Source organism: Panthera uncia, chromosome B4 (genome assembly GCF_023721935.1).
Source record: "Panthera uncia isolate 11264 chromosome B4, Puncia_PCG_1.0, whole genome shotgun sequence".
Taxonomy (NCBI): domain Eukaryota; kingdom Metazoa; phylum Chordata; class Mammalia; order Carnivora; family Felidae; genus Panthera; species Panthera uncia.
This window is the reverse complement of record NC_064809.1, coordinates 10993970-11018925: the sequence shown is the minus strand read 5'-3', so window position 1 is coordinate 11018925 and position 24956 is coordinate 10993970. Positions and strand designations below refer to the sequence as shown.

General features: G+C 39.1%; 1 protein-coding gene and 1 pseudogene across 4 annotated transcripts in view; one reads left to right on the top strand and one right to left on the bottom strand.

Moving 5' to 3' along the window:
• The window catches only part of CDC123 (cell division cycle 123), a 59527-nt gene that overhangs the window by 14413 nt on the left and 20158 nt on the right, over window positions 1–24956 (bottom strand). For 2 of the 4 annotated variants that reach the window (XM_049626852.1, XM_049626853.1), the window contains 6 exons: window positions 21988–22083; window positions 19410–19516; window positions 7281–7329; window positions 3201–3276; window positions 1444–1566; window positions 32–60 (listed from right to left, as the gene is read on the bottom strand). In XM_049626852.1, coding sequence (XP_049482809.1) covers window positions 32–60; window positions 1444–1566; window positions 3201–3276; window positions 7281–7329; window positions 19410–19516; window positions 21988–22083 — 480 coding nt within the window. The remainder of the gene's footprint in view (window positions 1–31; window positions 61–1443; window positions 1567–3200; window positions 3277–7280; window positions 7330–19409; window positions 19517–21987; window positions 22084–24956) is intronic. The other 2 variants (XM_049626855.1, XM_049626854.1) reach the window with 2 other exon arrangements.
• Window positions 10783–10889, top strand: LOC125920585 (uncharacterized; annotated as a pseudogene).

Here is a 24956-nt window from a genome sequence, read left to right as displayed (position 1 = left end):
CTTTAAAGCATGTCAGAGAGCTGTTACTTACCCTACTGTCTCTATATACATCGAACACAACTGTAAAAGAGAAAAAATTCAAGGTTAACAATGAACTACTATTTTCATGATCTGAGTCTCCTTTTGAAAATTAAAATGCATATTTTTATTACTCAAATAGCAGAATTTAAGTGCATTGGGAACTTCATGCTTCTTAGTATCAAAACTTTCAAACATGATAAAGTAGCCTACAATGTTTTATTTGTATCATTTTGTTTTCCTTTTGTCTACCCTCAGCCGCAATCTTTTCATACAGTTGATCATTAAATAATGTGGAGGCTAGGGGAGCTGACTTCCCCAAAACTTAACCAGTAACAGCCTACTGGTGACCCAAATCCTTAACAATAACATAAATAGTCGATTAACATGTATTAACATGCAGTCGATTACTGCATTCTTACAATAAAGAGAAAAAATGCTAGTAAAATCATAAGAAAAATATATTTAGAGCCCTATATTGTATGTATCAGGAAAAAATCTGCATCAAGTGGGCTCATGTAGTTCAAACCTGTGTTATTTAAAGGTCAACTACAGTTAAAATTCAAACACATCATCTCAACAAATTCACCATCATAAACAAATTATACATACTAGTGAAAAAAACATCACTCACTTAACTCATCTGATGAGGAATGATATCAATATAACTTGTAGTAGAAAAGCATAAAACCAAGCTGTGGTTATAGCATGACGAATCTTTTTTAAAATCACATCTGCCATAGAACACAGACTTGGCAAGTGAAAAAATATAAATCAGAGCAGATGCAATTTTAAGATCCGTGAAAACTCTCATACACCATGCGCTTTCTTAAAAAACAAGTCACAAATGTTTACTTTGTAACTGGTGCTGTCTGATAATTCAAATAAAAAAATCTAGAAAGGTAGATCAGTCAACTAATTCAGTCTGAATAACAGAAGCATTTTGCTCTCTGTAGACAGCCCTTTAAAATGAATAATAAAACATGTACAGAGAGAGAACTATCTACGTATTAAAAAGTGACTCTGATTAAATCAGGTAAAATCAACACGCAAAAATATCAGTAATACCGAAGAGCCAATAAAGCAAAATGCTGAAAGTACAGTGTTTTGAATCCAGTTTTAAAATATGAGCCACCATGAGGGGCGCCTGGGTGGCTCAGTCGGTTGGGCGTCTGACTTCGGCTCAGGTCATGATTTCACACTCTGTGAGTTCAAGCCCCACATCGGGCTCTGTGCTGACAGCTCACAGCCTGGAGCCTGCTTTGGATTCTGTGTCTCCCTCTCTCTCTGCCCCTCTCCCGCTCATGCTCTATCAAAAAATGAATGAACGTTGAAAAAAAAATTTTTTTTTAAATATGAGCCACCATGAAATAAGATTCAATAACATCATGTACTTCATTTCACTGGGTCAATAAAAATACTCACAGTCTTCATCTAAGAATTTGTACTGTATGTGTTTCTTGAAAAAGTCTTGTATGCATCTGCAAATCTCTTCCTTTTGTTTAGAAATATGATCATAGTACTGTGTATAGTCCCTTTGAGAAATACCTGACAAGAAAAATATTTTATATCCATTATCATATAACATTCTTTTCAAAAACACCAAAATGTGATTTAAACCTCTTTTTGAGAGAAGCATTAAAGTAGACCAGGTGAATAATGCATTATACACGATTCAGCATTTTATATAAATATAAAACTTATCAGTTGTAAAAACTTACCCATTCAAGGAGTTGTATCTAAGTTGCATATCATGCATTCTTACTTTAGAAATAGTATTTTTATTTAGTACAATGGAAAGAACTCAGTCATAAATACGTTCATAATGTAAAAAATGAAAAAGGTGGTTTTAAACCTCTGCTTCTTTGATTTTTTCTATCAAACTCTACACAAATTAGTATTCTTTCCCAATTTTCTTTGGGACACTTAAAATATTCCATAGGTCTTCCGTGTTCATATTGTATTTCACAGAAACTGGCTATTTTTCCTGCTCATACATGCTACCCTGCCTTCACAAGCCTGAGGTTTCAAGCCATGGAAAAGTAAACATTCCTTTCTTCAGAGTTACTTGCTGATTTTATTCCAAATACGCTAAAGGGATTATTGTAAAAACTCTCTGTTTGCTCTAGGCCTAGGAAAAAGTTTTCTGCTCTGAAAAAAGGGTTTCCACCCAATTTCTTAATCACATGCAATATGACTGCCTTCTTTAGCTGGATTTGTACTGCAGTTTTTCCAGGACTATCTAACAATATGATAAATTCAGACACCCCACGTTACTTTTAGGTAAATTAACAGATGTCAACATCACATTCACTACATAAGAGTGCTGATTCGACTCTAAATCACACATTTCTTGGCTGAAGGCAAGTTTCACTTCATGGAAAACATGCAAAGACAAAAAAAAAAAAAAAGAAATTATCTTCAATACTTAACTTGAATACATCACAGCAAACAAAATAATAATCTGACAGGAAGAAAACGGGTGGTTTTTAGAGTAATGCACTTACTTGTCCACATATTTCCTCTGGTTAGAATAATAAACACTGCTCCAATAATAGAAATAAAGATCCCAAAACTTGGCTTTTTATGATGCTTAAAATAAGCAGTGTGTTGCTAGTAATACTTAGGAAAGTCCCAAAGAGAAAGCAGGTAATAAGGTACATATCCTAAATTGGGGATGGTCAAGACCATCACTTTCATCTCCAGAATCCAGACAGACATAATTAATGGACAAGATTCTTTTTGTGGAAACTGAATATGGCCTCAGGATCATTATCAATATAGCATTCCAGTGAGTTAGTACCAATTGATTAGAGGTAGCATCGGAAATATACACTGATTTATTACCCTGTCCTAATTACTAGAAATTCACTTTCATCAAAAGCTTGTCTTCTTGGGGTGCCTGACGCTCAGTCCGAGAGACACGTGACTCTGGATCTTGGGCTCGTACGTTTAAGCCCCACGTTGGGTGGAGAGATTACTAAAAATAAATAAACTTTAGGGACGCCTGGCTGGCTCAGTTGGTAGAACATGCAACTCTTGATCTCGGGGGTCATGAGTTCAAGCCCCATGTGTGGCATAGTTTACTTAACACAAAATTTTTTTTTAAATTAAAATAAATAAATAAGCTTAAAAAAAAAAAAAAAAGGCTTGTCTTCTTTTAATGGGTAAAAAAAACTCACCAATAAGCTTGTTTTCCTTTACAAAACATCTGAACTCAGCCCCCGGAATTAATTCACACCATTTTCGAAGAACAAGCTGTAGACAAAGGAAAAATGTAACAAAACTAAGTAACAAGGGAATGTTTACTGGTCTAACAGACAATTTTATGTCAAAAGTGTATCTTAACAATTGCCATTATCAAATAGTTTGGGGAAAAGAAGGCATCATTTCACTCATATGTGGATTTTAAGAAACAAAACAGATGAACACAGGGAGGGGAGCGGGGAAGAGAGAGGGGAAGGCAAACCATACCAGACTCTTAACAACAGAGAACAAACTGAGGGTTGCTGGAGGGGAGGTGTGTGTGTCGGGGAGGGGGGGGGGGAGGGGATGGGCTAAATGGGACATGGGCATTAAGGAGGGCACTAGGGATGAGCACTGGGTGTTGTATGCAGTAAGTGATGAATCACTGAATTCTACTCCTGAAACCAGTATCACACTATATGTTAACTAACTAGAACTTAAATAAAAATTTAAAAAATAATAAAGTAATTACAAGACTTGCATTTTGAAGATAGACCCCCAAATATCATGTGACAACACTTTTCCCTGTGTATCTTTTCATCTATCATAAAATTGTAACATTTATTTAATAAATATGCTGCTCAAATTTTAAAAAATGGCATCATAAACCATTCTCATCATGAGACGTAGGGGACAGATCTATTAATTCAGTAAGCAGGGGAAGCACTATTGCAACCGTTTATGACAAAATGCATCTCTGTCACTTACTCATCACTCTGAGAGCTCTGACATGATATACATATCCAAGGATGAAGTCGAACCCTACCATCATTGTGTACAGTTGCCCTGTAATTCGTATGTTCTTCACCCCTTATATCAAAAAAATAAAACGATTTCCGAGTTATCTACCTTAGCAACATTGTGTACGATGCTGATAAAATTATTATGATTTATCACTAAAAATTCCTATAACCCTCCCATGATTTTCCCACTAAAGTAAAATAATTCTAACAATGCCCCAAGTCATAAATGGGTCCTACTACCATAATTATTTAACATGTATAAATTCTCATATACTATTGAATTGCTACAATTTTATAAATAGGATAGTTGACAAATGCATGCTTCTGACCTTTCTTTGGAAAAGACTAGCCCTGTTCCTGTGAAGTATTAATTCTAACAAGTGGCCAGTGCCTCCAGGCTCCCTTTTCCTGGCACACACTTCACATACACATCTTTGCCCTTTACGACCTAAGAGATGGAACCTGAATTCTTCTAAGCCTCATTCCTGGCATTCCCTCCAGTGGGCCCAGTATTCCCCCTTCCCATATCCTGTGCTCCCAGTTTCTTGTACCTAACATTCTAGAGTAAGCCCATGCATACCAAGCTGTACTATGATAATCTGATACAGGGCTCTTTTCCTTCCTAACTAGCAACTTTCCTAAGGGCCGGAAACTGGGTCTTACTCATCTTATGTCCCCAACACAAGTATGTAATAACTAACAGGTGCTTAAGGAATGTTATAAAGTAAAACAGCAAATATATAGGATAAACAGCCACTAAAAATCCTGATACAAAAAAATACCTACTGAACTGGAAAAATGTTCACACTAAGTGAAAAAAAAATGATATGCAAAGTAATGAAGAGAGTATATATACACAGATATACACATCTCAAGAAAGGGAAGTTAAATGCCAAAATGCTAATACTGAGGGTATGTTCAGGTGGTAAATTCCGCGTAATTTCTGATACTTTTAAATTTTTGATAGTAAATTTCTTTTCTTAAAAAAAAATCTACATTGTTAAAATATGTCTAAGATTTTAAAATGCACTGATTTCAATTTTCATTATTGTGAGCTCTTGGTCAAGCTTTTTACGTGCTGTATGTTTAAAATAGAAATGAATTATTAAATGAAGAACCCCAAACTAAAAAATTACACTGCTGTCATCTATTAAAAGCTGATACTGGGGCAACGGAATGACTCAGTCAGTTAAGCACCAGATTTCAGCTCAGGTCATGATCTCACGGTCTGCGAGTTCCAGCCCCACGTGGAGCTCTGTGCTGTCAGCACAGAGCCTGCTTGGGATTCTCTCTTCTCCCCACCTACTCTCTCTCAAAATACCAAAAAAAAAAAGCAAAAACTGATACTGCCAAATATAGTTTTATAGAGCTATAGTAATATTTACTTAAGCAATTGCTATAAACATTAATTTTGGGAAGAATTTGCATAATGTTTACTAAAATGTTTTGGACAGGTAGCACATATACTATAGTCAGTTAAAAAATTACATGGCGGGGGCGCCTGGGTGGCTCAGACCGTTGAGCATCCGACTTCGGCTCAGGTCATAATCTCGCAGTTCATGGGTTCGAGCCCCGCGTCAGACTCTGTGCTGACTGCTCAGAGCCTGGAGCCTGCTTCAGATTCTGTGTCTGCCTCTCTCTCTGTCCCTCCCCTGCTCATGCTCTGTCTGTCTCTGTCTTTCAACAATAAATGTTAAAAAAAAAACACAAAAAACCATGAGGGTAAAAGAATTCTCTTCCCACCCCCCACCACCGTGCAAGACCATACAGTCCCTCTGTCTTCCTCCTCAGAGGTAATCAGTGCTGTCAATTTCTCACATATCTTTACAGAAGTAATCTATGAATATATGAGCATGGAGCACACATACGTATCTTTTTAAATATACACAAAAGGAACACGACTATCCAGGATTCTGCTTACAACTTTTTTCATTTTAATTATTCTAGTATTACTTTCCTGAGCTTTTAAAGCTGAGTTTTAAATGCTGTGCCTTAACATGATGATAGGATATTCCCAAAAAAACAATAAAAGCACAAATTGCTGGGGAAATGAATCTTGGGGACAGAAGATGACATCTCAACAAAGATCATGCCTCAGGGCAGACTAGAGAAATGATCTTTGTCACTGTGTTTTCAAGCACCAAGTAATAAGATACAGCAGGTGTTTAATAGATGTTTGTTCAATGAAACAAGAGACAAGAATATAATATGTGCACAGAAATAACATTATAAAAATGTTTAATGATTTGGGAAAATGCTCATACTGTGCTATTAAGCCAAAAAACCCCTCACTAATGGTACATAAAAAGCTCCATTACAAGTACTAAGAGATCCAGTTCGGTGGCCTAGGTAAATAGTAAATTATTCCACACCATGGCATGACCATAGAAGATACATCAATATATGCTTTAACTGTATCAAGTGATACAGTGAGTCAATGGACAAGTTTTGAAAGCACATGTGTACAAAAGTGAGTGGCAGCAAACAGACAATGAAGAATTTTTTTTAAAAGACCAGTGAACTGATTCTAATTGGTGTCATAAATCCCAAAATGCAAATGGTTTACAATTATGGAGCAGGCTGGCCACTCTCTTCAACAAATTACAAGCTATCAAAGTTTTCAAAAGTATTACATTTTGACAAGCCAAGTGCAGGAAGAACCAGGAGTGATGATAATAAGCAAGAGCCTATCAGGCATGTAGCTGAAACCTGGAGTCAGGATTTCAAAGAAAAGTATGTTCCAGATTCACTAGTGACAGCTGATGTTGGGATGGGCATGGGTGGGGGGTGTAAAATACCCTCAAACTAGGAAAATACGGAATATAAATTTGGTTTTGCTATGTCTGAATTCTCACTGCTACTTCTAATAACATTTTCACTATCCTTTCATTCTTACATCTGCATGTAATTTGCAAAATGAATCAACAACACAAAAATAAAAAGGGCCACTGGGCCTAAACGGTAAAATGATGATTACTATTTTTTCTTCATATACCAGGTTAAAAAGCTTACCCAGGTTAAGCTAGATGCTGGGTACAAAGCTATTTGTGTTATTACAAAATATGTACATTCTATAGTATATATATACTTTGTATGCATGTGTGTATATATTTGTATGAATTTTTCATAAATTTAAAAATTCAGTGCTTCTAGATTGCCAGAGAGATTGATCCAAAAAAATTTATTCATTCTGCTTAAGAATAAATAGCAATTTTCAAAACATCTTCATCTAGGATTATCAATTTCATCAAAATTAAAAAAATAAATCCTTACCTCATATTCTATACAAGGATCTGGAGAATCATCAGTACAATGAATAAATCTTTAAGAGAAAAAAAAGGCAATTGAATCTTTTTTATGGTGCCAGTTTATGTACACACATTACTTACATTCAATGTGAGAGTAGGTTTTACTAGAAGCATCCAGAAACAGGAGGCTAATTCAAATCCAATAAACCTTTATTAAGCACTATCGAACATCAGACGTTAGCCAAGGCACTCTGAGATGTTATTTCACTAGTCCTCAAAACAACCATATAAGCGTTACTTCCATTTTTCGGTCAAAAAAAACAAAGAAACTTAGACCCAGAAAAGACCAAATTTAGTGACCAAGCCAGGACTACAACTCAGATTATCTGAAGATAGATTCCAAATGAAGGCAGGACAGCGCTGAGGTTTTACAATACTCACTGCCTTCTTTTTTATGGCTAAACCAGAAGTCTACTTCTCTGTTGACATCAACTCTACCATCTAAAGCCACACAAAGTTATAATCTAACCCTTCCACTGCATGCCATTTAAAAAAATATTTGATAGAACTACTCATTCCTTAAGTAAACTGCTTTCCACTCTAAAAATCCTCCATTTCATGAACAATTTTTCACGTATTAAATGCCTTTATTAAATACCTCCCTATGCCAAGGACCGGCTAGACACCAGGAATGCTAAAATCACTCAAGTCCCCTGTTCTTTAGGAGGTTAGTCTAGTGGGGAACGCCTAACAAGTAGACAAAGAACTTAAAACACTGAAAGTAAGAATAAAAATACTCTGGCAGCATAAAGGAAAAATGGATTAGCTCTCCATTGTATAGGGAGGAGGGAGGTCAGGAAAGCTTCAGTCAGCAGGAAGGGAAGGTCCACATTTAAGGCAGAGGGAAGCATGTGCTAAAGCAGGACGAGAAATGAGAACGGCCATGCAGAATGTGGAGAACTACTGCAGATGGGCCCTGATGGGAGTGCAGAATGCAAGGGGAGAACTGCCAAAAGATGGGCTTAGGCCTCGCGCACCGCTGGTGGGCATGCAAACTGGCACAGCCACTGTGGAAGACCGTATGGAAGGTATTCACAAAACTAAAAGTAGAACTAGCATATGATCTAGTAATCCCACAACTGGGTATTTACTCAAAGAAAAACACGACACTAATTCAAAAAGAGATTCACGCACCCCTATGTTTATTGCAGCATTACTTACAACGGCCAAGATAAGGAAGCAGCCTAAGTGTTCACAGATAGATGAATGGATAAAGAAGATACGAGGCTTAAGTTAAACAAAAAGCAAAAACAGACTCCTATAAGAAATAGACTCATAAACACAGAGAACAAGCTGATGGTTGCCAGAGGGGAGGGCAGTAGGGGGGCGGGCAAAAAGTGAAGGGGACTGGGAGATCCAGGTTTCCAGTTAGAGAATGAGTAAGTCCCAGGGATCAAAGGCACAACAAAGGGAATCTAGTCAGTGGGACTGTAACAGCGCTGTATGGGGACAGACGGTAGCTACACGTATGGTCAGCAAACCATAAAACACAGACTTGGTAAATCACTGTTTCACACCTGAAACTAATGTAACGTTGTGTCACCTATACTCCAATTAAAAAAAAAAAGATGAGGTTGGAGAGAAATTTGGGATAGGGAGGAGCATTCAGATTGTGAAGGCTCTTGTCTCCCTAGGGAGGCTGTACTTCATTATACAGACAACGGGGCGCTGCAAGTTTCTAAACGCAGGAGGGCTTTCACTGTGGCAGTGGTACTGGATAGCCTGTGGGGGGCGGGGAGTGGCAAGTAGGGAGGCAGAGAACCAGTTAGAAGGCTCCGTCCGATAGCGCTGGGGAGCGATGAGGGTCTAGCTGTCGCAGCGGGAGCAGGGAAGGAGGAAAGCACGATGTAAAGATATTCAGGAGGCAAAGCCAACATGGCCTGGTGCCCTGGTGGAAGTGAGGGGTGAGGGAGAAAGAGGTCGGGATGACTGAGGTCATCAATGACTGGCTGGCAGGTGATGGGAATGCCATTCACTGAGACCGGAAGGAAAGCAGCTGACGGGTGAGAGAACGATGGAAGGGAACTATGTTTGCATGCGGAGAGCTGGAGACATCCGGGAGAACCGCACAGAGAGGTCTAGGAAGCAACTGGAAATTAAGAAACTCAAAGAGAAGGAGGAATTGGAGACAATTATCTGGAGGTGATCCCATGGGTGTAAGAGATAAAGCTGAGAAGTAAATGGAAGGGATCACCTCAGGCACATGACAGAACCTTGGAGAATACTAACAAAGAGTGAGCAAAACTTGTGGTGGAGAGACACTGTTATTAAAAAAACAACAACAAACACAAAACAAAACACCACGCAAACAAAACAGAAAATACTTTTAAAGATCTCTTTAAAAGAAAAAAAAAAAAGATCTCTTTTAAGCAATTTAAAGTAAAATTGAGTTTCCAAAGACTTTAGGGGGCACCTGGGCGGCTCAGTAGGTTAACTGACCGACTTCAGCTCAGGTCATGATCTCGCAGTTCGTGAGTTCGAGCCCCGCATTGGGCTCTGTGCCTGACAGCTTGGAGCCTGGAGCCTGGAGCCTGCTTGGGATTCTGTGTCTGCCTCTCTCTCTCTCTCTCTCTCTCTCTCTCTCTCTCTCTCTCTCTGCCCCTCCCCCACTCACACTCAAGCGCACGTGCGTGCTCTCTCTCTCAAAAATGAACATTAAAAAAAAATTTTTTTTAAACAAAAGCTTTTAAATTTCCCTGAACATTCGATTAGGTTGGAATTCTCTGTAATCATTTGTGACCTATACTCCAAACAGAAACAATTCTAATTTATTTGGCTGGTTGAGGTCATCAGAAAAAAACTTTTATCCCCACTAACAACTGGGCATCGGTTGATAAAATCTGAATTACAAAGAGAAGTACACTCAATGTGCTTTGTTAAAAAGCAGTGGGTTTTCCCTGTATTCTTGAATGGGCACCAAAGGAAGGATCTTACATTTGCTATCTCATTTAATCCTTTCAAAAGCTCTATGAGAAAGTGCTATTAATATCCACATTTATCACATGAGGACACCAAGGCTCTGAAAGGTGAGAGATCAAGCTAGTGGTAGGAAGGGTATGAAACCCTCCTCCAGCTGCTGCTGAAGCTCACAGATTTCAGCAAAAAGAAACAAACAAACAAACAAAACCACAACAAAATACCACAAATACCAGATGCATCTAAAAAAAAAAAAGTCTTTGACCATCTTTTTTAATAGTCCACAATAGTCCATAATAAACTTTTCTTCATTTCAAAAGATCCCTCACTTTTTCTTCCTGGTTTAACAGTCTAAACATTTTAATTAGTAAAAAATTGCTAATTATTTTATGAATTCTATCATAAAAATTCCTTTTATCCTTAAAATATTTTCCATTTATCCTTAAAACATATATATCTATACACTTTAATTTTACCTTCTAATTTTAAGAATTAAAACATACATAAAAGTACAAAGTATACATGTATTGCTTTTATAAGAAACCAATTCAATCGCTTCTCGGCCTTTTGGCTAAGATCAAGTGTAGTATTTGTTCTTATCAGTTTATAAGAAACCAATTCAAGTTTACAAGTTAATAATTTACATTTTGGAACATATACAAATATGGAATCGTCATGTGGTACACCTGAAATATAACGTTATGTCCATTCTATTTCAATAGAAAAAAAGTTAATATTTTGGCTTCCAACTAACCAATAGTTCATTATCATGTTAAAACTGAACTGACTGCCTGTCTTTTCTTAATGTAAATGTATCTACAACATACAGGGAGATGAAAGGAGAGAGATGACAAAGGACAAAATAACAGGGTATTATCTTAATGGTTAGTGTAGTCACAGAACTAGGACCATCTGTATTTTTGAAATGTGACTTCAATCGTGTGGGTGGCATACTTTTTATATGTCTGGTAACAGAGGATAGTTCTTATTAATATTCTATAAAGAACAAGGTAGATTAAGGTTCTATATCTACCTATTTTTAAAACACTACAGGAAACCCAAAAGGCACAATTCCAAAATCCAGATATTCCTTGTCGAATATTTTTAATGCTTCAATATTCCTACAAATACTGATTTCACTTGGTTAATCCTCATATTGCTACTTCAAAACAGATACACATTTTATTTTTTTAATTTTTATTTTAGAGAGAGAATGAGTGAGCGGGAGAATGGTAGAGGGAGGGGGAAGGAGGGAGAGAGCGAGCGAGCGAGCGAGCGAGCGAGAGAGCGAGAATCTCAACCAAGTTCCAATCTCAGTGCAGAGCATGACGCGGGGCTCGATCCCATGACCCTGGGATCATGACCCCAGCCCAAATCAAGAGTCAGACTCAACCCACTGAGCCACCCAGAAGTCCCAAAACAGGTATACATTTTAAAACATATTTGCATTCTCCCATCTTGTAACATTATTTAAGTGTTGACCGGTTTAGCATTTAATGTTATTTTAAAAACCTGACTAGTTTCAAAAGGTGGAGATGAGAACGTCTGTGGTGTGTGGGATTACTGTAGAAGGCTTTTTCATATTAAGATGATTAAGCAAATGGTCGGGTACAGACCCTACAAGAGCAGAGAGCAGAGCCAGTCAATAATAACATTTGCAGGAGCTCAGCTGAAATACCGCAAAGAATGCTGTGTGTGGATATTTAGATTCCATTTACCTTCTGGAGAAGGCAGGTTTAGAAGAGTAAAATGAGTAAGACAATTACAGTACTAACAACACTGGAGGTTTTACAATCCTTCTATGTAAATTAACAAACCTAAAACTTGTTTAGAGTATCGATTCTTTTTAGGAGTGTAAGTAATCAAAACACGTCATTTACATTATCTTTGCGACTTCTGCTTTTAAACTCATACAGCTCTACTTCCTCTTGCCTGTCGTCTAGTTTGGGGGCCTGGTGTGCTGTTTCCTCAAGCATTTCCGTATTTTTGCCGAAAGCACCCATCCGGTGCAGCTCATTTCTCTGAGGGTCCCCCTGAGGCCTGGGTTGCCGAAGTCTTTCCAGAGCACTTTGTGTTTGCATCTTCTAGGTGCCTCAAGGGTAAAATGATTCAGGGACTGACTTTTACCTTAATGTCTTAGTTTGGGAGAGCTCCAACCAGACAGGTGGTTTAAATTTGTACTCCAAGTTCGTTGTGAGGTAGAGGCCTGAGGTCTCAACACTTTAAAATGCAAAACCCAAAGCACAAGGAGTTTCAGTTCTGCCTCCTGGTCTCTGTGCCAGTGGATGAATTGTTTTCTAGTTCATCCTTTACTGGAGGTGCAATAGGGTCTCTTTTCCAGAACTTGACTTCATTTTGGCTTAATGCTTGGCCTCCAGTCCCAGTAAGGGATTAAAAGTTATGTCCCTTATCAGTTCTGGTAACTGTCCCTGAAAGGCTTATCTACCTAAGCGTCTGATTGTCCATCCTCTTTCCATTTCTTGCATCTGGGATTGCCGTTTGTTTCTTGTGAATTCAGCTGTGCCTTACATTTTTGTGTAGTAGCTCATATCTTATCTAGCATTTTTAGATACTTGTAACAAAACATTTTTCAAGTTATCTTAGCCTGTTACTTAGGCAGAACCAGAAATTAATGATCAGTTTCTTAAAGTTCTTTTGTAACTACAAATAAGAACATTTTGAATCGCATTTGAAGATCTGCCAACCTGACCAGCCTAGCTATATTAGATTAGCACTTAATAGCCATTTCCATATACACTTATGACCATGTTGGTTTTTAAAAATTTTTTTCCTGGGTGTGGGGAATAAGCTTAAGAATTCCCTGAGCCTGCAGCGATGGGTTAACAAGGCATAAAGAATTAGAAAGCCATAGGGTGTACATACCCAAATTTGGGTAAACAAGATTAGGTAAAGGCAAAGGCCCCCAGTACAGGTAAAGCGGGACAAAGGCCCCCAGTATAGGACAAAGATATAGGAATAGGGAATCTCAGGATGAAGACATCCATGATGAGGTAAACAAGATTAGGTATTCAGGGTGGTAACGCGCCCCCCCCCCCCCCCAGTTTAGTACAATAGCAGAAAAGCTGCTTTCACAGGAAGGAAGGACCAAATTAGGTAAACAGGTAAATAGGGCTATGGACCCCTGCGGGGCGAAGTTTCCCAGGGCGGAGCTAGTTAGCAAAAGAAAGGTGCCTTGCTGACCCTGAGGTAGCAATCTCCGTCTTTCTTGTCCCCTAGGCCAGTTTAAGTAAACAGAGGTGGGGCCTCAAGTCTGCTGTAAGCAACCTTCTGCCCAGCGCCAGGATTTTGTTTTGTATTGACCCAAACCCCCTTTCCCTCAGGCCCAGCCAGGAGTTAAAAAGTTCAGGATTTCCTTGTCTTTGTGCACATCCATCACTATGTTTGTAAGCCTTCTGATCCTAATAAAAATGGAGCAAGGACCCTTACTCGGGGCTCTTGTCTCCTTCAGGGACATTAGCCTCTCTCACATTGTTAATCCTGCCCCCACTTTCTTGCTGGACCAGAGAGAACTCTAGACCCAGAGTCTACGACACCTGGGTTAGTATTTTATTTTAACTTGGGTAATTTCTTTGATTGAAATTTTCAACAAGGTAACAAGAGAAAGTAGTACTGAACTCCCTGCTTTACAGTCTGGATAGAAAGGAGGCCCCTGCACTGTGTAAAAAACTTGAAAGCTGACATTATACCTCAGAGGAAACAATTACTAAGTATAAGAAAAAGTATAAATCATGGGCAGAAAAAAAAAAAAAAGAGAAAAGAAAACTGTAAAGCCAGGGGACATGCCGTATCAAAGTTGTGGTGTTGTAGACTTTACTGCTTGTGAGGAACCAAGTTAGGAGCACTGGGGCACAGACTCCATTTCAGATTTCACCCGTGGTAGAAAAGGAAAGATAAAAATAAAACGATACTGAACAAAGGATCATTGGGTGTGTTCATTCAAATTTTCATAGAGGGGCGTCTGGGTGGCTCAGTCAGTTAAGCGGCCGACTTCGGCTCAGGTCATGATCTCGTGGTCCGTGAGTTCGAGCCCCGTGTCGAGCTCTGGGCTGACAGCTCAGAGCCTGGAGCCTGTTTCGGATTCTGTGTCTCCCTCTCTCTCACCCTCCCCCATTCATGCTCTGTCTCTCTCTGTCTCAAGAATAAATAAACGTAAAAAAAAAAAAAAATTTAAAAAAATTTTTTTCATAGAATTCTTCTTCAAAAAGATAAAATATGCTATCTAAAATTAATATAATCTATAGCAGAAAAGTGTCAACTAATTAAATGGGTCTTAAAAGTCACAAGGCACCGGGGCGCCTGTGTGGCTTAGTTGGCTGAGCGTCCAACTTCGGCTCAGGTCACGACTTCACAGCTTGTTGAGTTCGAGCCCAGCATCGGGCTCTGTGCTGACAGCTTAGAGAGTGGAGCCTGCTTCGGATTCTGTGTCTCCCTCTCTCTCTCTGCCCCTTCCCTGCTCAAACTCTGTGTCTCTCTCCTTCAAAACATAAACATTAAAAAAAAAAAAATTTTTTTTAATCATAAAGGTCTAACTCACACACAAAATTTTACTCCTGAGACTATTTGCTGAATTTTATGTTTAATAACCAGTTTTGTAATAATCTTAAGAATGCATACAAACTGGGGAGCCTGGGTGGCCCAGTTGGCTGAGTGTCCGACTTCGACTCAGGTCATGATCTCACAGTTCGTGGGTTCGAGCCCCGCGTCGGGCTCTGTGCTGACAGCTCAGAGCCTGGAGCCTGCTTCGGACTCTGTCTCCCTCTCTCTCTGTCCCTCCCCCACTTGTGCTCTCTCTCTCAAAAATAAACATTAAAAAAAATGCATACAAATTATGTAGAGCATAGCAGTTAAACTACTAAGCCAAGTGAAATTTCCTGACCTCTAGTCAAACCTATCTCAAAGGTGAAAAGTCCCTCAGAGAAACACTTAATGGATTAATTTTTTTATTTGCTCAGCCCTTTCTTCTAAATGCCAACTGAATAGCGAATATTATTTTCTTGCCTTGGCCTACTGAAGTGCCACTTAATCAAGAAAATAATTACTGAAAGCAGCCATGATATTCAACAAATCTAACCACATAAAATGTTTACATCTGGGCCAATAATTTGCTCAGTGAGTACAGTGCAGACACACTGCATTCAATGTGTCATACTTCCAACTTCCACTTTTTAAAGCTTCCTGTGTACCATAACCAGTTGAGGAACGGGAAAAAGAAGAGTATTTAATATTCTGTCTTGGATTACAGCTGTGGCCGACAGTACTAGTCTCCCACTAGCTCTTCCCAACCTCCATCCTTGCTAACACATCAGGAAGCACTCACGTTCTCGTTACCCTCCCGAATGCCAGGGATGCACGTGCCGGTTAATCTCAGCGGTCCTCAAGGTGTGGACCTGCCCAAGCATCATCAGGATAACCTGGGAATATTTTAGAAATTGTATTATTCTTGCACCCGGCTCCCAGCCTACTGAACCGGAAACTCGGGGAGGGGACCAGCAATCCCATCTCTGTTTCACCAAACCCATCAGGTGATTCTGACGCGTGCTCACGTGTGACAGCCCCGGTCCAAACCAGTCACGGCATTTCTGTTCCCTGACCATCGCTGGATTAGGCTGGTCACACTGTGCGACCAATGAGTCTGACAGGAAGTCTCCTGGAGAGCTTCCAGAATGCTTTACTTGCTCACACACAGAGAAGAGTGAGAGGAAACACACCACCCCTTCTATTTCTGGTGCAGATACCGTCAGGTCTTCATGTGATGTTCAGAACCGCAGCAGCAATCACGTAACCATCGGGTGATAATCCCAGATACCAAGCCAGCGAGCCAAGGATGAGAGTGCGTAAACACTGAAAGAGCCGGGGTCCCTGGAGACCTCGAGGACCTGCTCAACCAACCCCAGAAACACCCAAGCTCCAGAGTCCTTGTTAAATAATATATTTTTTAAAACTCTGCATGCGTCAAGTGCTTTGAGTTGGCCCTCTGTTAACTGTAATGTCTTTGTTTCTTTTTTTGAGGCAAGCCCCAAAATAGTATAAACAACATAACGTCACTTTCATAATATTATATAATCTTATACATATCACAGATTATATAATACCCCATAATGCCTTATTATGGTCTATGCTTATATTTATTATTATTTATAATATTCCTTATTATTTAGTAATTAAACTCTTATAAAATTAAGTTCTTTACAATATTTTACTATATTTTAATTTGAAGCATTGCTAGGGGGAGGCATTTATAACCTTACTATAACCTAACCTTACTATAAAATACTGTAAACATTTAGCATGACGTTGACTGAGATCATACTCTGGTTTGGGCTCTAGTAACTAACTTGTGCAAACAAATTACTAAACAGATTTAGGCCAATTTTCTAGCCAACAGAAGGAAAGAGATTAAACCATTAATACAATCCTACTTTAAAAAATTAGACTCCTAATTTAATCTTTAAGGGGTCCTGAAAGGTCTAATATGACACAAGTTCATTTTTCGGTGGAGATCCTGTCAATAAAGATTTCTGCGCAGTGACAAGACTTACTGGCATGCAGCTTACTACCGACAAACGTTTCCAGAAATGGGTGATGACTCAGAGCCACCCAGATGAAAGGCTGCAAGCTCCGTGCTTGGGGTTTGCTCCTGCCGACTCTCAATTATTTAGACTAAGAGAAGGCTGGTACTCTTCGGGTAAACGCTCTTAATCCGGGGCCTCAAATTCACTTGCTGACTTTACTTCCCCCTCATGCAAAAACCAAAGAGTACAGAATACAAAACAACTGACGGGTATTTCCATCTTCTACTGGAGTCCCAGTTACATTCATGCACAAGGAGAGAGAGAGGTGAGCTGGGAAGAAGCAGCAGTTCAGCAAACTGCAAAGGTGATATAAAACACCACTAGCCACAGAGAATTAAAAGTGACTTACAGTTATTTTTGGAAAGGAAAAGATGTCCTCATACTCTCAATGCAACTAGTATTAAAGGTACATGAAAGCCTGTATCTGAAGAACTAACAGGTACAGAGCATTTTTTAATGTAACATATTTTAAGACCTCTTTACTTAAAGCATTAGATATCAAAAAGCTTTATAATGGGGGTGCCTGGGTGGCTCAGCCGGTTAAGCATCCGACTTAATTTTTTTTAAGTTTTTATTTTATGTTTTGAGAGACAGAGCACGAGCAGGGGAGGGGCAGACAGCAAGGAAGGGGTAGAGAGAGAGGGAGGGGCAGAAAGAGAGGGAGACCTAGAATCTTAAGCAGGCTGCAGGCTCTGAGATGTCAGCACAGAGCCTGATGCGGGGATCGAACCCACAAACATGGGATCATGACCTGAGCCGAAGTCGGATGCTTAATGGACTGAGACACTCAGGTACCCCGCGTCTGACTCTTGATCTCAGCTCAGGTCTTGATCTCAGGGTCATGACTGCAAGCCCTGCGTTAGGCTCCACGCTGGGCATGAAACCTACTTAAAAAAAAAAAAAAAAAGGCTTTATAATGGACAAAGAAGATAGCCATCACTTCCTCTAACCAGAGGGTCTCTCCTGGAATGGAAATGCCACTGCATTATTACTAAAACAAGGGCCACCAAACACCTAGTAGTATCTGTGCCAACATGATCATAAAAGGTGGACAATGAAATATCAAAACAATACGAAGCTTTCTTCTGTAGATGAACCAAAAATATCAATACAGGTAAAACCCCTTTGTAATAACATTACAACATAACCACACTCATTTATTATTACTGAATTTCATTTCTTTGATTACTGTAATACTAAAGTCAATGTCTGAGGTACCGAACTCAGATATAAAAGGGTAGATACACAACCGACGTGCAATGAATTTATTGTTTGGTTCCAGGTTCCTCAAAAAAAGATCTGAGGCTGAAATGGGGTGAATGGGCAGGGTGAACTACACGGACAGATGGGCAAGAAGTGGCAAGTGCGCACCGTGTTTGCACCCCTGCTCACCTGCTTAGTTGCTGGATTTTGTGAGACACTTCACGTGAGAGGTCAGTTTAAGTATTAGTTTAAGTGAATTGACTGGTTTAAGATGGGAGGGATGGAAGGGGCGCCTGGGCGGCTCAGTCATTGAAGCGACTGACTTTGGCTCAGGTCATGATCTCACAGCTCATGGGTTCGTGCCCCACATCGGGCTCTGTGCTGACAGCTCAGAGCCTGGAGCTTGCTTCAGACTCTGTCTCCTCTCTCTGCCGCTCCCCTGCTTGTGAGCAGTCTGTGTCTGTCTGTCTGTCTGTCTGTCTGTCTCTCTCTCCCCCCCACCCCAATATAAATAAACATTAAAAAAAAAGAAAAAAAGAAAAAAGAAAAAAAAAGGTGGGTAGGATGGGAAATCTAGAATACCTACTATTTGGTGACAGAACAAGAGTATAAAGAGCCCACCGACAGGTCAACAGTGCAGGTGCATTACCTGCCTATGATAAAGACAGCACAGGGTCAAGTTCTTTAGTTACAGAATTAACTGGCAAAGAAAGGAAAACAGCAATTCCACTTCCAGAAATTTATTCTAAAAAAAAAAAAATTAGGAACATGCACAAAAATTTAGCACAGGGATATTCATAGCAGGACTATATAAAAATAGAGGGCTGATCAAACAAATTATGCCATAGCTATCCAGTGGAATACCATTAAGGTAATTTTAAACAATGATATACACAAGTATTTAATGACATAAAGATGTTAATTATACACTGCAGTCTACTAAGCAGTGTGAACTACATGATCCCATTTCTGTCTTTAAAAAAAAAATCAGAATATGGTTAGGGACAGGCATATCTTTATTAGATGTACGCAAAGGAAGAATTCTGGAAGTATATAAAACCAACTGTGGTGAGATCATGGGTGCTTACTTTCCTTTGTTTAGCTCGAATCCCTAATTTTGTTTTTCTATGATGAGCATATATTGGTTTTTCAATAAAAAAATTATCAAAATACTTAATAAGCAGATATAAAGAAAGCCCTTGATATTTAGGAATATTCACTGTGGAGCATTTACTATCAAAGGAAAAGGAAGGTTTGCTTTAATAGGTCTGTTCTATGGAACGGCTGTTTTTAACAGTACTGGAAGTAATGGCATTTCGCCTTCAGAAAACTTCTCACAAGTACTGAACCTACTGACATGGGAGATCAAGAGACATACTTACGGCTGAGTGAAGTCACGAGTGATGAAATCAGAGCTCTTGAACAACAGAAAGATGTCGCTGAGGGTTTTACATTTCAGAGAACTGTTCATTGCTATCCAGTACGCATCCTAAATGACAAAGCACATGCTACTTAGGGTACATTCCAAGTTAGTTGTTATGAATGAAGCTCAGGCCTATACACAGAATCAACAATGCACATTACGTTTAAAGAAAAAGTTGAGGTAAGACATTTTAGCTGTACTGTCCAATTTCAAATTATACTTCTAAACAGTGAAGAGCGGGGCCGCTGCATGGGGGACGCTGGGTTACAAACACACAGGTCCTCACCATCCCGCTCAGGTGCAAGCACTTCCCTGTGTTTTTCTCACCGATGATGAAAAGAGGGGTGAAGAAATATTAGAAATCTGACACTTCAGCTCAACGATCAAGGTGTAAAGAGTCTGACCAGCTACTCTCTAAGAAAAAGGAGATCCTTTCTCTCTTTTTGTTTCTGGGCAGTGACAGCTGGGACACCTGAACTGTGAGGACTGGAGTTTAGACCCATATCTATCAATCTGCACCATCACAGCTTTACACGGTGAATGTCTCACACACATGAACCAAAAAAAAAGGTAACAAGAGCAGGCATGTGAGGCACAAAGCTTAGCAGAACATGCCTAAAAAGGACAGAATAATTAAGTCACTTACACAGCATACTTCTCCCATAGATCAGACACAGGACAGGAATGTGATTTTAAGAAAATTAATGTTTGCAAAAAACTATCCAAAAATTATCCACACTACGTGAAAGAAAGCAGTGGCACATGGTAGGCACAGAGAAAATAAAATATAAATGAACAAATGAATAACTCAAAACCAAAATAATATATCCATCTTAAGTGGAAAGCCTCAGCCCAGTTCAGCAGTAAGGAATGATTCAAATTACTGTTCATATACAAACTACAAATGAGTCTCAATGACTTCGTTATAATAGCTTCTTTATAATTTCCCCCAATGAAAAAGATGATGAGCTTCTAGTTGAAAATGGTACACTGACCATAGATTTCCCTCCACTGAAACAACGGTTTATGCGTAGAAAACCATGAACTCCAAGAAAAACAAAAGATTGAGTAAGAAAACTGCGTCATCCTGGGGTGCCTGGGTGGCTCAGTTGGGCTAAGCATCTGACTCTTGATTTCGGCTCAGGTCGTGATGTCCCAAGGTTTGTGAAATTGAGCCCCACATCAGGCTCTACGCTGACACTGAAGAGCCTGCTTGGGATTCTCTCCCTCCTTCTCTCTCTGCCCCTCCATGCATGCATACGCATGAGCTCTCTCTCAAAATAAATAATCGTTAAAAAAAAAAAAAAGAAAACTACGTCATCTTGTGAAGCATGTATCAGATGTGCATACAGTGTCTGTGTTACCCTAACAGGAGAAACAGGGAGTCCTGACCTAATGAAAACATGCTATTACTCGAAGAAGGAGAATGGAATATAAAACAATGGGAAAGAGAGGAATGAGCATAATCTTCTCATTCCCAAATGGGCAGCAATAATGGGTATTATAGCTACAGCAAAGTAGAGGAAAATAACAAAAGAACGCACTGAAATATGTGAAAGCAGTTGGCTCTGAAGAGGAAGAAATGGTGAAGAAAAAGAAATGTTAGGATCTGCTTATTTGGGAAGCAAGCATATAGATCTTTTAAAAATTTAAATTGTATAAAAAATTTTAATTCTATACATGTGTAACTAATTTTAGTAAGTAAAACTACAGGCTAGATGAGGTAGAATTTATCTTTCACTTTAGAATAAGCAAAGATAGGCACATGGGATGATTTTTGAAAATGTAAATAAATAAGTCTTTGATTCCTTAAAGGAGCTTTGCTGACATAGTTGTTTTCTATTGGATTAGAAAAAAGAACAAATTTTTCCACAAAACTTAATATAAATATAAAAAAAAATAAATAAATCTTGTCAATGCACTATTATAATAAAACACAATTTAAGAAAATGTCTGTTGATTTCCCAAACGGCCCTATTTTTTAGGTGTTTTGACATTTTAATTTTTTTTTTAATGTTTATTTTGAAGGAGAGAGAGACAAGGGGAGGGACAGAGAGAGAGGGAGACACAGAATCCCAAGCAGGCTCCAGGCTGTGAGCTGTCAGCACAGAGCTCAACATGGGGCTCAAACCCACGAACCGTGAGATCATGACCTGAGCCCAAGTCAGACGCCCAACCGACTGAGTCACCCAGGTGCCCTGGTCTTGTGTTTTAATTTTCAGTACTTTTCAAAAGAGAAAATTTCCTGTTACACTGTGAACAGCTGAAGTTTTGAAAAGGGGCAGAGAATGGATTTCCTCAGATTTCTAGCATGATCAGCAACATGAGAGATTGCAACTGTCTTCTGGCAAAATATATAGTATTTTACAAACCCAGGGAAGTGCTAAATCAGGAAAATAGGAGGAGGAAAATAAAAATAAATTCCACAGTATTTTCCCTAGAATTAGGAATAAAATTATATCTGTGGGGGATATAAAAAAGAAATAGCAAAACAAAGAATATTTCAAACAGTGAGAGATTTACTGATGTGTTCCTACCCTTGGGGCACTCCAGTTAAGCTTAGGAAATACACTGCCCCCCAGGGAATTGATAGCTTCTTGGACCTTAGTGGTGAACTCGGGAAATTCTGGTGCCTATAGAGAAAGAAGAAAGCATTTGGGCATGTCAATAACGTCACAATAAATATAGAAAACAAGATCAAAATCTCAAACAATTAAGCGTGTAAAAAGTTGGAATACAAAGTACTATCAGAATTTCTGAACTGAGCCGAATAAAATCAATGATCAAATATTTACCAGAAAGGGGGGGGGAATAATAACAAGCGCCCAGATGGCACTTTCTAAAACCATCGAAGCCCACATAGCTAAAAAGACAGACATCACGAGGCATCTGGGGATGTGAGGAAGGACTGAATGGTTCTCTTCACATCTACAGAACCCACAGTTATGAAGTGAAAAGAGACAGATGAAATGTCACCTGTACACATATTCCAACGTTCAGAAATAACACCTCCCATTTAAAGGGCCAGAAGCCTTTCCATCTAGAGGAAAAGATTCTTGGACATAGCCTCAAAAGGCTTCATAAGAATGAGAAATAAATGATGTGCTTAGCCATATTTAAACACCGCTATTTCCAGACAAGTTTTAACATAAACACACTCAAAAATAGGACCTTGGTTAAGTTAAAATGTTCTTTCCTTTTTGGCTGATTTTAAAATGTGTATTTTATATAAGCAAGTAATCAAAATGCCCAAAATGTGTGAAGGAATGCTCTGCCGTGAGCCTTATGTCACTAGCTAGGGAGCAGTTGGACACGAGTAGAGAAAAGGGGAGTAACAGACGTGGAAGTGGAGCCTGCAGGGGACAGAATACGAAAATATGAACAGATTCGCTATGGGCACGTTATCCGTTTATATTTGCCGCCCCCTACTGGGCAACTGCAAATTCTGAAAAAGTCCAGGAATGACCAGTTCTTCCAGAGGGGGGAAAAGTTAGAATGGGTCTAGAATTAGCTCAACTGCACACTGCAAAAAGAACCAAATGGCTTCTGTTGACCCCCATCATCTAATCCAGTTGCAACAGGGAGCAAACTGTGTCAAGAGTTTGGAAAACACACCAAAAAAATGTCATTTAAAAAAAATGGTGGCCTATTCCCCAAACTAGAAACCAGCTTTAAGCAACAGGCTAGTGAGTAAAGAAGGGAGAGCAGGCTGGACTCCCTTCCTTATGCTACAGAGGTCTGTGACTTCTAGACCGGCTGGCAGCATCTTCCGTATGTGCCACCGCATCCATTTTTTCGGACACCTTCAGTTTAGACACAGGAAATTAAACTGCAGCCATTCAGAGAGGCTTTCAAAATGAGTGACAGCCTTGAGTCCTTTATTTTCCATTGGCCTCTCCCCATTGAGAAGCAATCAGGATCTCTATTAAGCCAGTAATTTCCTTACGGTCCCCTGAAGTTGCTAATATGGCTCGCCAGGGTTCTATCCATAAAAACGTTTCTCAAAAATCTGCTGTAGCAATATTTTCGATGAATGGCAGTTATACAAATTTTATAACATGAAGGGATTCAATCTTCAAAGACAAGACAATTTAATTTTCCTAACCCGTAACAGCTCAGATTGCTTTGTATTTACGTATTATATTTTAAGAGGTGACAGAGTTCCTCAAATCCTCAAATTATTCCACTTTAGGAAATCCTGCTATCAGGATCCAAAAACAAATTTAAATTATGAAAAGTTTCCATACTGTGAAGACAAACGCGTGCTTCGTGGAAGACCATATTGTGCACCCACAGCGCACCCCCTGGATTATCTGACTGTAGCCAGGTCGACGAGCGGCTTTACGACTTGGTGAATTGCAGGTAAATGATGACAATGAAAAGTACTTCTTTTGGACACACAAATTCTATCCTGGCTGAGAGAAATCCAGCAGTCTTCCTCCCACCCTTGAAGGAGGCAAAACCAATCATGCCTCATTTACATATTCATTTCAGTATTTCTAATCTACAAAGGTGTCTCTTCTTTGGTTTCCCTTTGGAACCAGTTAAAATATCTGCCTAGCTCCCTCAAGAGTTAAATAAAACCTTCAACATGTGTCAAAGAGTTTTATTTCAATATGGGAGCCATGATTCTACCTTTTTCTGAAAATTATCTTTCAACAGATCATTTTAAGCTGTCGCTCAGTGAGTCGATTTTAAATATGCAAAACACCTCAGTTTTCTGGGTAAAGGTTCCTGTTGTGAGGTAAAATCTACTCTTTTTTATCATATCTGTGGACTTTCTGTGATCCAAACTCTCCTGTCTTTCCAACTACACCTACCATACCCATTAAGAAAGGATATTTCTTCTTGTATTTTTTTTTAATCATGAAATGTTTAAAATATACAAAAAATATATATATTCATGTTCCTGGACCCGTATATTCAACAATTTGGTATACTTAACCCAGACGTTTAAATCTCTTAAGGGAACAAAGTGACAATACAAATGAAGTTCCTTACCTCCTCACTCTCTTCCCTAATCCTAATCCTAACCCTTCCCCCTCCCCAAAGGCAACCAGCATTACAGACTCAGGCATATTCTTCCAGAGTCATGATTTTATAATTAATGATACATGTGACTGACCATGAATTATAGCATTTAAAAAATTTAACCTAACTGCTGTCATTGATATGTATACCTTCAGCAAACAGCTCTCACTTTTGAGATTTACCCACCTGGACTGTGTTTTAATTTTTAGTTCCATGTCTTTGTATCTAGATTAATGGACTATTACCATTCGCCAATACCATGTATTACCTGCCCTTGGACCTTGGCTCACATTCCTCCACTAAGAGTGTGCTACTATGAATGCTCCCCTGCCCAACAACATCTAGTTCCAGCCAGTGAAAGCCAATCACTTTAGTGACTTTTTATTTTGAAATGATTTCAGTCCTTCAGAAGGCTTAAGAGAAGAATAATCAGAATTTCCAGATACTCTTCACCCAAGCATTTACCATGTTTGTT